This window comes from Cebidichthys violaceus, unplaced genomic scaffold, assembly GCF_023349555.1.
Source record: "Cebidichthys violaceus isolate CVI_PGR_0920_01 unplaced genomic scaffold, fCebVio1.0.p SCAF_59, whole genome shotgun sequence".
Taxonomy (NCBI): Eukaryota; Metazoa; Chordata; class Actinopteri; order Perciformes; family Stichaeidae; genus Cebidichthys; species Cebidichthys violaceus.
In genome coordinates, this window is record NW_027176805.1 from 341,727 (window position 1) to 355,787 (window position 14,061).

General features: G+C 42.1%; 1 protein-coding gene across 1 annotated transcript; it reads left to right on the forward strand.

Annotated features, from left to right (window-relative positions):
- Positions 1-2,193: 2,193 nt before the first annotated feature.
- spp1 (secreted phosphoprotein 1) lies at positions 2,194-9,833 on the forward strand. Its single transcript, XM_068732459.1, has 8 exons — positions 2,194-2,309; positions 6,068-6,139; positions 6,302-6,346; positions 6,482-6,556; positions 7,064-7,132; positions 7,271-7,414; positions 7,871-8,206; positions 8,496-9,833. The coding sequence occupies exons 2-8, from the start codon at positions 6,086-6,088 to the stop codon at positions 8,904-8,906; spliced, it is 1,134 nt and encodes a 377-aa protein (XP_068588560.1). The 5' UTR covers positions 2,194-2,309; positions 6,068-6,085; the 3' UTR covers positions 8,907-9,833.
- The last annotated feature ends 4,228 nt before the right edge of the window (positions 9,834-14,061 follow it).

Here is a 14,061-nt window from a genome sequence, read left to right on the forward strand (position 1 = left end):
TCAGTACCTCGGCAGAAGAAGAAAGCTTTGATTTGAGCGGTTGAATAATTGTACGTTTGCGACTGTGAGGCCTCAGAACCCATCAAGCTGTCAGAGTTCAACACGTCTGTACGATCAGAGCGATGACACACTGTGCTACTGTAATCAGACTGTCAGTGCGAGTGTGTTAACCCAGTGACTAACGGTGTCGACAGATGACCTCAATGGGTCTTCTGTGTGTTTGTGCGTGTTAAAATATCAGTCATTAATGCGTTAAATGATTATTTATGTGACTCCTGTATCTGTGCGTGTTTAAATGTGTTTATTCTGAACACTGCATTAGTCTTATCCAACTGTATGTTTTCCAACAAAAGGGAGACGCTTTACTGTGACATTTTGTCTTTTCACGTCCTGTAAGAGCGCGTCTTGTTTTGTTGGGTGACTTCAGACCACCTTGTGCCGGCATTTTATTTCTCCAATTTTACAATACAGCATATAGCGTTGTCTGCCACAGCCGGCGTACAAACGTCAATCATTTTTTCGATCAGCCCTCCTGCAGTTACCTTGCATCTCAAGCTGGATTCTGGCGATATCACTCGACCATAAGAAAATCCGTCAGGCTCCGAGTAATGCGCTTGTGTCCGACATATGGTTCGTCCAATCACCGTCATGTATTTCTAAAGTGCCTGCCCTTCTCCAAGCAGTTTCCAACGAAGGTTTCTGAGATGGTCTGTGCAACAAACCAGGTTACCAGCACAGTGCCATTTACCCAGTATGGTCATTCAAAAAGGCGTGTTATTACAATATTTCCTGATTGTAAACATGAAGTGCAAAGTGGATATTCATTTGGTTTTTAATTTAGTTACAATACACTATTCAAGATTCCCTTAACTACTTCATTAAAGTTGCTTTAATTGATCATTTTGGGCTGAAACAGAGGTTGAATAACCTGTTTTGTTGAGCCAGATCAAGACATATGTGTTCCCAATGTGGGACATGTGAGCTGATCAGAACTGAGACTGTTAACTGGTGTTTGCGACAGCACCTGATTTTGCATCGCAGCTTGCGGGATCTCCAGTTATTTTTCTGTCGTTCATCCATTGGTCTTACGAGATCATAAATCTCAAAATATGTAGGAATATGTCTACAGTAGTTTAGTGCACGATGTAAACAACTCTGCATCTGCTTGTGTGTGTATATGTGTGTGTGTGTGTGTGTGTGTGTGTGTATACAGTGTATATCATCAGACAGACTCAGACACTTTACGAGCCATCAAGTCTGATGATGCACGAATGCTGCAACCATAAAACCCAAATTACAAGAGAATTCTTAGAATGCATGTCTGCTTGGATACAAGCCACCTAACCCCCTTTCCATTTTCTTTTTCATAAAAAAACCCCCTCTCATCTTCAATTGATCAAATGGACTTATACAGCATCTGATTTATACACCGCTCTGATCCATACTTTTAATTTATGTTTGAAACACATTAGAATAAAGACTTCTCCTTTTCCTAACATGGCGCATCACAACCCTGTCACCAGAATAAAATTGCACGTGTCTGCAGACCAGGGATCAACGTTTCTGAACCAAAAACATACACACGCACACACACACATACAAAAAACCCCAAAAGTTCACATATTCATACTTAAAAACATAACGTAGACTGTTACACATACACGCACAAATCAGTCTGGTGTTGCAGACATATTCTCAATTATCCAGAGAGACCTCAGTCAGATGATTTTCGTCTGTCTGTGAGGAAGTTGAATCATTGTCATACCACCCGACACTATATGCCGCTTTTTATTTTCCCAGAGCCTGTCACTACATGTCCTTAAATTAAATTCACACACCAGGAGAGAGAGGAGTGAAAGAGAGAGGCACAAAAAAATACATTCACATACTTCTGTCTGGGCTGTAAATGTCTGCATGTCTTTATCCATGTATTTGTCTTTGCATTTTGTGTGTATGTGTGTGTGTGTGTGTGTGTGTGTGTGTGTGTGTGTGTGTGTGTGTGTGTGTGCGTTTGCCCCCACACCACCACAGCACCAACCACAGGAAGAGTGGGAGAGGGAGAGGAGAGGTGGACCACGGAGCGGTTAACCTCATGACATCACAAGCTCCGAGCTGATTGGCTGCTGCCTGAGGCTGGAGGGTTTATAAGCCAACCAGGGGCCTCGCTTTCAGCAGCAGCAGCATCACTGAGCAGCGAACGACATCCAGGGAAACCCAGGAGATAAAGTAAAGACAAACCAGGTCTATCTGTTTCTGCTCCACAACCTGCAGCCGCTGAACTCTTCAAGCTTCCTCCCACTGCGAACAAGGTCAGAATAATTATATATAAATAAATATATATATATATATATATATATATATATATATATATATATATATATATATATATATTTAATATATAAATAGAGATTATATTTACATTAATATGTAAATAGACATTATATTTACTGTGTCCAGGGTTGGGTTGGAGTTTTTCTGCAGAATTATTGGTGTGATGAGAAGTGGGAGGGCAGCCTCATTTTATTTGTATAAGCTGCTGGAAATGTACTTTAAATGTAGTTTAAATAATTAATTTCAACATTTAGAAAACTTGCAGTGTGATGTGTCTTTCATGCATTTTAAATACAACATATGGCCAAAAGTGTGTGGACACTTAAGTCGACATACTTTCTGTCTGGGGCTTTATTTCACGGTGTGGACTGGACATCTCAGTTCCAATGAAGGGAAACACTTTTAGACATTAGTGTAACTTTGTGGCAACAGTTTGGAGAAGGCCCTTTCTCCCCTTGCACAAAGTCAGCTCTATACAGGAATAGTTTCCCCAGATAGATGTAGAAGAACTTTATTGGCCTGCACAGAGCCCTGACCTCAACTCAGTCCACCACCTTTGGGATAAACTGGAACGCCGACTGTGAGCCAGACCTCGTCACCCAACATCAGCGTTGGACCCCTCTTATGCTCTTGAGTAAATTCCTGCAGCCAGGTTCCAACATTTTGCAGAAAGCCTTCAGATTAATGTTAAACTATTACATTTGAACATGTAGGGTGTCCATATACTTTTTTACCACAAAGTGTATTTTCTTTATGCATTTCTTCTTCCAGCCCTGAGAATATACGTAGTCAAAAATACATTTTTACAGACTACACTGCAAAATAAATAAATAAATATATTTTATTTATTATATTCTTCTTAACATTTCTTTAGAAAACATTGTCGAAACAAGTCCAGAAGGTACAGAGTCCAACTGCAGCTGAGGGTTTTCTAACAAACTGCAACTTCATTCTGACAATTTATTTTTGAATCACACTTGCACAACATTAGCAGAAATTAAAAGTCAGTGTCGAGCAAACTCGCATTGATCTTGTGGAACCACAAAAAGGGTTTGGTTATCCGCCATGAAAGCTCTGCACTTTACTGCAGTTAATTACGAGTTCTTTTTTAAGACTTTACAGCTGAGGAAGCCCGCCTGTAATCGGTCAGAGGTTGGAGCTGGAGGCGGCTGTGTTTGATTGGCTGATTAGCATCAAGGCGGCACCAAAGCAGGAAGGGGAAGCTGTGGGCAGCAGAATACTGATTTCTGGATTTTGTGTCACAGGACCAGGTCCAGCCCCGACTAACCACACTGAGTAAACACACCGACAACACACACATGATTAACTACCAGCTCAGTCAACAGTGTTTTAAACTAAAGAAAGAAGTGGGAGACATCATCTTGCTAGACCCCTCAGTCCACTTTCAAAATGAGATGTGTGATGGTTTGGGGCATCCTGGTGAGCAAGTGATTGAGTCTCAAAGTCGCCGATCGGCCTGGCAACCTCCCCATGATGACAAGACTCCAGGAAGTCAATGCTCCTAAAATAGTCTGGCCCATAAAAAACCCAACTTGTCGACACTTTATAGAATGACCACAAGAAAAAATATGTTTTTCTGCTGCTTTACCTTGCATTTAGACATCCCTGTCCAATGGGGGGGAAAGCGACCAGACACCAGTCACAACAAGTACTTTGACCTCACAGTAACACGGATGTATACATACAACTCTGCTACAAAGAATCTCAACTAACCCTTTCAGTTATTTCCAACCTTAGCAAAGCTAACGTTGACTCAGCTGACGTTAGGGTTCACATTATTAATAACCTTATCGATTAGCTTACTTTGGTAACCTACTTCATTGCTTTTTGCTAACGGCTGAGTGGGTGTTTCCATTTGAAAAACCTGGAAAAAGAACGCAGATGGACTCGCCCTTTAATTAGTTAGCTTTGCAGGGTTTGGTGGTGGATTAGTTACTTTTGTACAGAGCCAGGCTAACAGTTTCTCCCCCCGCTTCCAGTCTTTATGCTAAGCTAAGCTGATTCCCTGCTAGTTTTAGCTACATAAAAGCAGCGTACAGATATGAGGCTGGTATCGATCTTCTCATATAACTCTTGGAAAGAAAGCGAAGAGGCGCATTCTCTAAAATTATGAACTTTAACCACCACAGCTACGTGTCTAATGCCAACTCTTACCCTTGACCTAAAAAACTATTCGGACCTGTACCCTAAAACCAAGACTTAACTTTCAAGCAGCCCTTGAAAGAAGTGCGGCCCAGACAAAATGCACATGCTCTCGAGGTCTGAAACGAGTGTCTCAAAAGCAGACGTACAGAAATACACACACGCATACAGTCATATGGCCATGTGTCATGTTTGTGCTGCTCTGTGGCTTTCCCGTTATAACCTGGTGAATTACACAGTATAGGAAGAGTCTACCATTAAAGATAGATGCAGACACTCAGACTGCTCCTCCCTTAGCAAATATGAAAAAGAAGAGCTTGTTACAGCTAGGGAGGGGAAAACAGAAACAAAAATAGATTTTTTTTTTTAAAGCTGCTGTTAATAAGGTGTAATACCTGCAGTGAAACATGGGATGCACAACATTTTGCTGATGGGTAGAAAAGTAGTTACTGTTGCAGTGACTGTCAACAAATCCCAAGACTAAAACCAACTATGAACTGATCCCACTAACAAGTGTTGTCTTCTGTACCTAAATCCTGAGATATATATATATATATATATATTTAAATAAAGCCTGAGCTCCATTGGTGTCCAAAAACTGCTAAAAAAACACATCAATTAGCCGCACTAATGGGTGACATGTCAATCCCACATACACCACCTTGGCGCTGTAACTACTCAGAAGCGCACTAAATGTCTGCTACTCCTCTGCTGAAAATAGTCCCACAAAAATGTACTATTCCCGCTTGTTTTTCTTAAAGTCTGTTCAGCTTTATGACTTATTCCTGGACATTTTACCATGTGGACACTTTTATAGAAAATCTTGGAAAAAGGCGCTGCGCACATGTGGACTTCAAGATAAATACAGTGTTTGTTCTAAGGCCTAAAAAGAAGAAACAATGAGTTTGTAGCATGGGGTATTTTTGCAGTGAATGTCTGTTAATCTGTTTGCAGGACAACAGCTGAGTTAAATCTCTCATAATAAACGTAAAGCTGAGTACTTGCTTTGCAGAGTGATTGATGGAAATGTAAGCTAGACTCAGTTGTAACTCTAGATGTTGCAGTCTTACATTCTTTTTTAGCCAAACACCCACATTCATCTCTTTTTACATCATACCTGTTATTTTCTCACATCTTCTTGACCAGAATCTGCCAGAAACATCCTGTCTCATAGTAGAATAAACCACCAAAATTATGTAATTTTCTCGCTCTGATGACAGAGAAAATGTTTTACTGTGTCGAAAAAAGAGTTGTCAGGGACACACAACCACTCGGTTGGGTCTGTAATTAAGGACTTAATGACTTCCTGTGAACTATCAAGGCCTCAGGAAGTGCCACTGCTAGTTAACGGTCATGTGACCAAGTGGCCTTCATTTTTAGGAAGGAATCTGGGCGAGGGGATTCACTGAGGAGACTAGCAGCTAATTTTTTTCTGTTTGACATGTCATTGTGTTTCCTGTGAAGTTATGGCCTCCAGACGGGTATTTCGGTGTCGTAGGAGCTCTGTGCATCATGATTATGTTTAATTGTTTTATTGTGTGACTTCAGCCTCTCTGGTCGTCTCCCCATCCAGATACCAAATTGTGACACAATGAAAGTGGCCGTTGTTTTCGTTTTGCTCTTCGCCACAGTCCTCTGCCGGCCGGTGAGTCGTTTTCTCTGTCAAGTCAAAACTTCAAGATTACTTTTGCCGAATTATGAACAGCTTTATCACAATACATTTTGATAGATTTTTACATTGATTTTGGTTTATTTACATACAAACGTATTTTCAATTGAATTTGTCTATGTCTCTTTTGCTTTTTAGGCGAGAAAAGTTTCTGTCAGCAGTTCAGAGAGCTCTGAAGAAGTGGTGAGTACCTTGAGAGAGACAGAAAAAGAAAAAGAGAGAGAGAGAGAGAGAGAGAGAGAGAGAGAGAGAGAGAGAGAGAGAGAGAGAGAGAGAGAGAGAGACTTCCACTTTGAATGATGTTGGTCTCGTCCACAGGCTAGACGACCAGCAGCTCAACCCCTAAGGAGAAAGGCGGCAGAGGTTCCTCAGTACCGTGCAGCACCTGCACAGGTAAAATATTCTATTTTTCACTCTGCCACGTTTAGTTCAACTTGTTCTCCTCTTGTCGTATTATGTTTTGATGATGACATCAGGGTTATCTCTGATTGGATGACATTTTTATAAGAAAAGACGGATTACAAACGGTAGGTGTTGGGCTCTAAAAATGTGGGCATTTGAGTTGCATTTTGGGAAATGTAGGATCCAGTGTTTTTTGAACTGTACTCTTACAAGGGAAGTCAGGATATCTCTGTCTCTGCTTCTTCTATTTTGACCATTCCTTTTTCAACCTGTCTCTAATGAGTCCCCCAACTATATGGAAGATGAACGCTGAAATACCCCTTTAAGTTTTGCATCAATACCTCATCCTGAGGCCCTGTGTTGTGGGAGAGGAACACGCAGTCAGTAGGCGCCCAACAGCCTATTACAAAGACATGTTAGATGAATGAAAAAGCGATAAAAACAGTAAAAGGTAGAAAAAGAATGAATCAAACGTATTGTGTCTCTCTCATGTTGCAGAATGTTGAAGCAGCAGCAGCAGCAGCTGCCGAATCCGATGAGAGCGCAGAGAGTTCAGATGAAGACGTGGTGAGACCGCATTTCCAATTCAGATCACTCCTAACTTATCGGGACAAATCCTGTTAAATCATCAGATCCTTCTCAAGTCTTTAGCAGACTACAAGCTCTGGTGAAGTTTATGACTGTGTCTTTTAATGATTCTTGCAGAAGGCGGCAGCAAAGTCTCTAGTAGAATTAAAATCCGCCGGCACGGACACAACTTCATCCCCAGACACAGCCTCTGTCGACAGCCAGGACAGTGAAGACAGCGATGATGATGATGATGCCGACGATGATGATGCAGAGGAGAGTGTGAGTAAAAAACACACCGATAAAACATCTGGCTACATAACGAGCGTGTAGTGTGCAACACACAACTGTCAATAAATGTAATGAAAAATAGACATTTCTCAAAACTGTTCGACTCAAATATTGTAGGCTTGCTATAAGTGCCTCTTTAAATAATGACTACTACCTAATTCAGTATAGTAATATTAAGCTCATGCTTTTCATGGTGACTGTTCATTTTTCAAGTCAACTTTGGACCTGAACAGTAGCAAATGCTACTTAAGATAACAGTAACAAGCTAGTAGTTTTGCCTGACCTTTGTCCCACACAAAATCTAGTAGAATATTTATGAAAAGGCAAAGTCAGCAAATAGATGGTGACTTCCATAGGAAATCTCAGGGAGGTATTTTCTGAGGCGACAAATCACATTTTCCAGCCGCCAACTCTCCGACACCTCACCTCCCACCTCTGTGTCTCCAGGAAACCGAGGAGGATGAAGATAGCGAAAGCTCAGAGTCGGGCGAGTCCTTCTCCCCAGCTCCCACCACCGTCATCCCTGTGATCGTCACGGAGGAACCCATTGCCGAAGCCACTGCTGAGCCCATCTTGCCTACCATCGTCACTGACATGGAAACCGCCCGTGGCGACAGCTTGGGAGGCTACCCAAGCGACTACAAGTCCATTGTCTACGTGGAGGACAAATCCTACAACAAGGTCTCTGGTCCCTACAAGTCCTACGACTACGGCACAGGAAAGAAGATGGCGTACGACATGGCAGAGGGCAATGATGTGGACAAGTCACTGAAGGTGTATAAGGTACAGGTTAGTTTGAGTTTCCGCAGAGTCTAAACAAAATCCAATTTGACAATAAGCTGCAGCAGAATGTCCTTACCACTAACTGTCCAATAATCACAGAAGTGCTACCTTTTACCTTGCACTTCACCATATGTCACCAGAGCTCCACAACTACAAAAGCCCTGAATATACTAAGATGTAAAAACAAAAGCACTGCACAAACTTCCACCATTGGTGCAGTTGTGTATGTACTGTGTGCAGACAAATCAAACAAACTAATCGTCCCGTTCCTCCTCTGCCTCACCTCCAGGCTTTTCAGGTCCACACCGACCTCCTGGAGGAGGACACCAGCACCCCTGAGGTGGAGAGCCAAGGCCTCGACGCCTCCTTCGGCCCCTCTCAGGACCAGGACCTCACCCCCCGCCAGGCCTCCCTCCCAGAGGAGGAGGAGAGTGCGAGCACCAGCGACGCCACCACCAGCGAGAGCTCCAGCGCTCCGGAGGAAGAGGAGGAGGAGGAGGAGGAGCAGAGTGAAAGCACCGCCAGCGCAAGCACCAGCCAGGAGTCAGAGGACGAAGACAGCCAGAGCAGCGAGGAGGCCACGGCCACGCCCGGAGCGGCCGACAGCGAATCAGATGAGAGCGCTGAGAATGATTCAGATGAGGAGGTGGTGGTACCTGACGCCACCACTGACATGCCAGAGGTCCTCACTGCCAAATAGATAATATTTCCTGGACATGGGAGTGGGCGGCGGTGTTAGAAAGAGTCACATAAAGAGCACACGCTGCATCCAGGTGCAAAATCGCTCCCCCTCTCCCACCAGAGCCACTTCCCACTGTGGGGCCAAACAGGGACCACCACGCCTAATTAATATTGATTTCAATGTGTTCACACAATATTTCTGTGATTATTTGTGCATCTTTTTGGGAAACAGAAATGCTTTTCCTTCCAGATTGTATTTAAATAAACCAATAACTCCTGCATCCTGTGGTCTGGTTGCCCTGGTAAATCCCATGTTTGACCCCACAAGGGAAAAGTGGTAGGATGTAGAAACTGACGACTGCAACGTGGAGGTTTGACCGACCTCATGACCTTTGTCCCTGCCCCTCTCCCCTCTGTTACTGTACGGTTAAAGGTCAAAACTGGAAAAGAACAAAGACAAAAAGTTGAGTCCTGATATCTACACTAGCACATCACTGCATTTAACCATTACCTAATAACTGCAACATGCAAACCTACCTTGTTTTGTGCTTATAAGACAAGAGCGAAAAAGTGCACCAACTATTTAAATACTTGTAATCATTTCAAGCATGATAGAATTTAAACTTGACATTAGGCCATACATTTGCTGCCTGTGTGGCTTAGCTTCGTTGCTCGCTATAGTATCAAATCTGCTGGTGTAGATAAAAGGAAGTAAACAGAGAGAAACACCCCATCTATCACAGGGTTCATTCAAGTATAGATGCAGTACACACACACACACACACACACACACACACACACACACACACACACACACACACACACATCCTGTTCATTTGCACAGTTACCTACCTACACTACATGTTGTTTGTCCCATGTTGTTTACTGTAATGTATCATATTGTACCATTTCTAAAATATGAATAAAGTTCTTTTTCATAAAAAGAGATGCTGGTTGTCTTAGATTTGTCTTAGATGTAAAGACGGAAAGTCTGGTGAGAGAAGATAAATAATAACAAGCAATGTATAATCATAAAAAATATAATACGAGAAAAGTTCAAAACAAATTGAAATGGACAAAAGACAATCTATTTGATTATGATAGGGAGATCACCACCACTCTCATGTCTCTGTGTTACGTATGGAGCAGATGCTAGAAGGCACTTTGTTACCTTAAAGACTGGAATCAGCGTGAAACAGCTGGCCTGGCTCTGTCAGCTATTATCATCAGGCTGTTCTCATTCACTGTTCGTACTCATACCTATGAAAGGTAATGCGCTGAAACCAAAGGTCAACTTATGTTACCTTCCTTTTGTTAGCGACAACAACACGTAACTCCCTATAAAACCACAAATTGACATTTTGGAGACAGCCATGCCTGTTGTTTCCCCCTGCTTCTAGTCTGTATGCTAAGCTAGGCTAATCACCTCCTGACTCCAGGTCCGTACTTAACACACAGTCATGAGAATCTGTTGCACAGGGGTGTACTCAACACATTCTAATCAGTGTAGAGTTGTAATTTAGATATTGAAAGTAATTATAAATGAAGTAACAGTTGATGCTTGTATGATCGGCCCAAACTTGACCCAAATCTGCACTTTCCATGTGTATTTGTCAAATCAATGCCTGGGTCTGAGTGCGGACCAGCTAGTGTCCTCCAAAGGCAGGAATTTTCAGAACAAGCAGCAATACGAGAGGGATTTCTACAGAAGTCACATATCGAAGCCCCTTTGTCTAGACTTCATCGTCTCATCTGTTAATGTCCTCCCTGTATAGACACATAAACACAGAGGGAGCTCTGACTGATTACAGGCTTTGTATCGTCTGCGGCCCCAAACTGGAGCAGTGAAGCCCCTCGGGTGCATAGATGAGACAGGTAAAAATGTGTTAAGACTGATATTCCTGTCACGGTTAAATATAGATTTGAACTGACACAGACGGCGGGAGGAACAGTACAAACTGTGACAGGAAACCATTCATTTTATCAAAATATGGTCAAGAATTTAAAGAGAATTTTTTTTCTCTCTTTTTAAAAAGTATAATTTATACGTAACAGTCCAACATTTTGGGAAGTGAACTACATAAAACAAAAATATACACGACTAGTTATGTTATTTCATTCATAGTAATATTGTGCTTAATGAGGACAAATGTTCATGCAAGAGTTTGGATAAAACATCGGCAAACAAAAGCACAGCACAGACGCCCCTCTGAATATGATCCTTGATTTAGGAACCTGTTGGCCAGTTGATGTGATAACGTCCAGATTACAGCAACTACAAGACATAGTTTGACACTGAAAATACAGCAGGCATCTTGTCTCTGGTAAAGATGAGGAAATCCATGAAAACAAATATGAGGAAAACATTATAAACTGAGAAGATGAGATGATTGAAATGTAAGAGGTCTTAAAATGATTGAGGCTAAATATTTCAGGTCTGTTGCTTCTTTTTTTATCAATATGCCATTTCCAATAATGCACCCTTGCCTTTGATGGAAATACAATTTTTGTATTAATATGAATTAAGACAAAAACAGAATTATTTCCCCGATAATTCAAAAATCAGCAAACAATTGTGACTCTTTTCCCAATACAATCATCACACGAATACCACTTTCCTAATAATTGATATTTTTCCAAACTTAATATTTTCAGCTACATCAGGGATCTACAATACATCACAGCAATGTATTCATCATATTGTATCACTCACTGGGATCGATCCCATAATATCCTCATCTGTTGACAGTGTTACCTGCTGTGTAACTCTCTCTGACCTTCAGTCACTTCCATCAAACCTTAAATCACGTGTTGTGCTACTGAACCATGACTTGTTGTTATTGTTTCAACCCTACTGTTCTTATTTTAGGCTGATGTAAGATTCATCAGTAAAAAAAGAAAAAGATAGAAAAACACATTTTGAAATGTTTGTGATGACATTTGTATACCTGGAATAATTATGATGGACATATTTCGGTTATTTATGAAACATTTTAGCCGATACAAATACTGTGACACCTGCAGTGGATTGAGTATCTAAGAAGCTTCATGTTAACCCAACATCCCTGAGGGTGAATGGTCTCACAGAACACTGGATCATGTTACATTTAGTCCACTTTATTGAACTCAACACCAAATCTAACTGTGTATGAAGGTAGTGCACACAGCGACGGCTTCACAGGTGAGTTCGGGACGCTCCTCGTCCTCTGGACTCGGTCTGTCGTCTTCCCCTGAGTGATGACGCACTGGTTTGAGCGCCTGGAAGCAGGTTTGGTGCAGAAATGACCGTCAGTTGTCTCAGGAAAAGACACAGAAAGAGTCCTGCCCTGAAAACAATGAATATTTATGATTAAATACTGGAGCTAATACCATGTTGATAGTAATAAATTCCATCTGAAGTACAGGATGTAATGTTAACTTTAGCTCATCACAATTTGATGACAGTATTTGTAGTTAAAATAAGAGTCTTACTCCTCTTGACTGCAGGGGCAGGTACGGTGTGGGCGGGGCTGGCAGTTTAGGGATCCAACTCTTCTGATGGGGTCTGGAAGAAGGTTTGGTGCTCAAAGGTGGACCGTCGTGGTGCTGCAGCTTCCTGATGATGATTGGTTTGTTGACATCCACTCTCAGGTTCTCCAGGAGACAAGGGAACGCTGTCCTGACAACAAAAACAAGTGGCAGAACATTTACATAATATCATCAACATACAGTATGAAACGTAAAATGCATTTTAATGAAGGGCTCTTCATGACTGATACACCACACGCTCTCCATCTTGTCCTGTCTCCATTCGTCCTTCTGGAAACTCTGGACGTCCTGCGGAAAAGTTGAGTCTCGGTCTTCCACGTTGTCTTCTCTCTCCGGTGGGCCTTCTGCAACGGAGAGAAACATATTACAAATAATTAATAAAAATAAGACATTCAACACTCTTTTGATGATGTCATCTATAATTTCCATACATGTGTCTGAAGTAAGAAAGTGCTATTAAATGAGTAAACAATTTTTTATCCAAGTCAGAATGTTGTACTCACCCACTGAAGATCTAGATAATGGCATGTTTGAGTGGGTCTGACCTCAGTGGAAGAAACCTTGAGCACCAGATGTGATGATGAATGGGGAGGAGGGTCACATCGATTCGTTCTGAAATGACAGCTGACTGCACAGAAGAGAACAGCTCTTTAAAGTTTGACGGGACATATATGATTGGCTTAAGGAGACCGTGGAGAAATGGCCCACTGTCAGCTGATAGAGTAGGAGCCAGAGAGATTTGTGAGTGGATGAGAGCATAAAAAGACTGTCCTAATGTAGGAAGTTAGAGTAAAACCACAAATTTAACATAGTTATTAATTTACAACTGTGTGATTGTAAACACTATATTTCAAAATATCACTCCTATAAGCAAAGCTCTCTAAGTTGTACTGTACTTTACTCTAAGTAAATAATCAATGTTCATATTTTGATATTCAAGGAGGGATTGGGTCATCCTAAAATCATTATGGTGGCACCAAACATCCTGAGCCAAATTACGAAAAGTGGTAGCAGTCAAAGTCTATTCTGAATCCAAAGTTACAGGTTAGATGTGCTGCTGGTTTACACGACAGGAGTTTAGTGCGAGTATCTTAGCACAACATCCTACATCGTTTACACCAGATGTCTGGAGTGAGCTCTGAGGCAGACTGGCACGCAGACTTCCTGTCCCCTGGTAGCATTGAAGACTGGCCTCCCATCGTTACGCTCTGCTGTCGGCAGCCACTCAAGCTCCAGAGGAACAAGTCCTCCGGGCAGCGATGGCTTGCCCCACACAGCGACACCCATCACCATGCAGGGCTTTAAGAGCGCGACTGAGTCTCCCCCACAGTCCAAACGCCCACCGACAGCATTGGCTCCGAGAAGCCAGGGCTACTACCTGGGTGACTCCGTAGTCTTCCCAGAATGCAGTTCTTAACATATGCTGCAGGTCACTCCCCAACTACTCCACACAATGAGCACGAATCTGTTAACATCATGGGGCAACACATTGACTGAAATTGGTTGAAAAGCTTGCAAGTTCCTCAGCCAATTTGGATAGATGATGGGCATTCACGTCAACAGAAGTTCACCATCAGAGCATAATTAAGATGGGTGGGGAGCCCCCCAGGAAGCCTGACCACAGTCAAATAGAATAAAAAAAAGAA

What these genes read in the sequence shown, in the direction of transcription:
- spp1 (XM_068732459.1), top strand. Translation starts at nt 6,086, where the DNA reads ATGAAAGTGGCCGTTGTTTTCGTTTTGCTCTTCGCCACAGTCCTCTGC. An exon ending in CAGAGAGCTCTGAAGAAGTG is followed by an intron (nt 6,347 to 6,481) that starts GTGAGTACCTTG and finishes TCTCGTCCACAG; the next exon opens with GCTAGACGACCAGCAGCTCA. An exon ending in ACCGTGCAGCACCTGCACAG is followed by an intron (nt 6,557 to 7,063) that starts GTAAAATATTCT and finishes CTCATGTTGCAG; the next exon opens with AATGTTGAAGCAGCAGCAGC.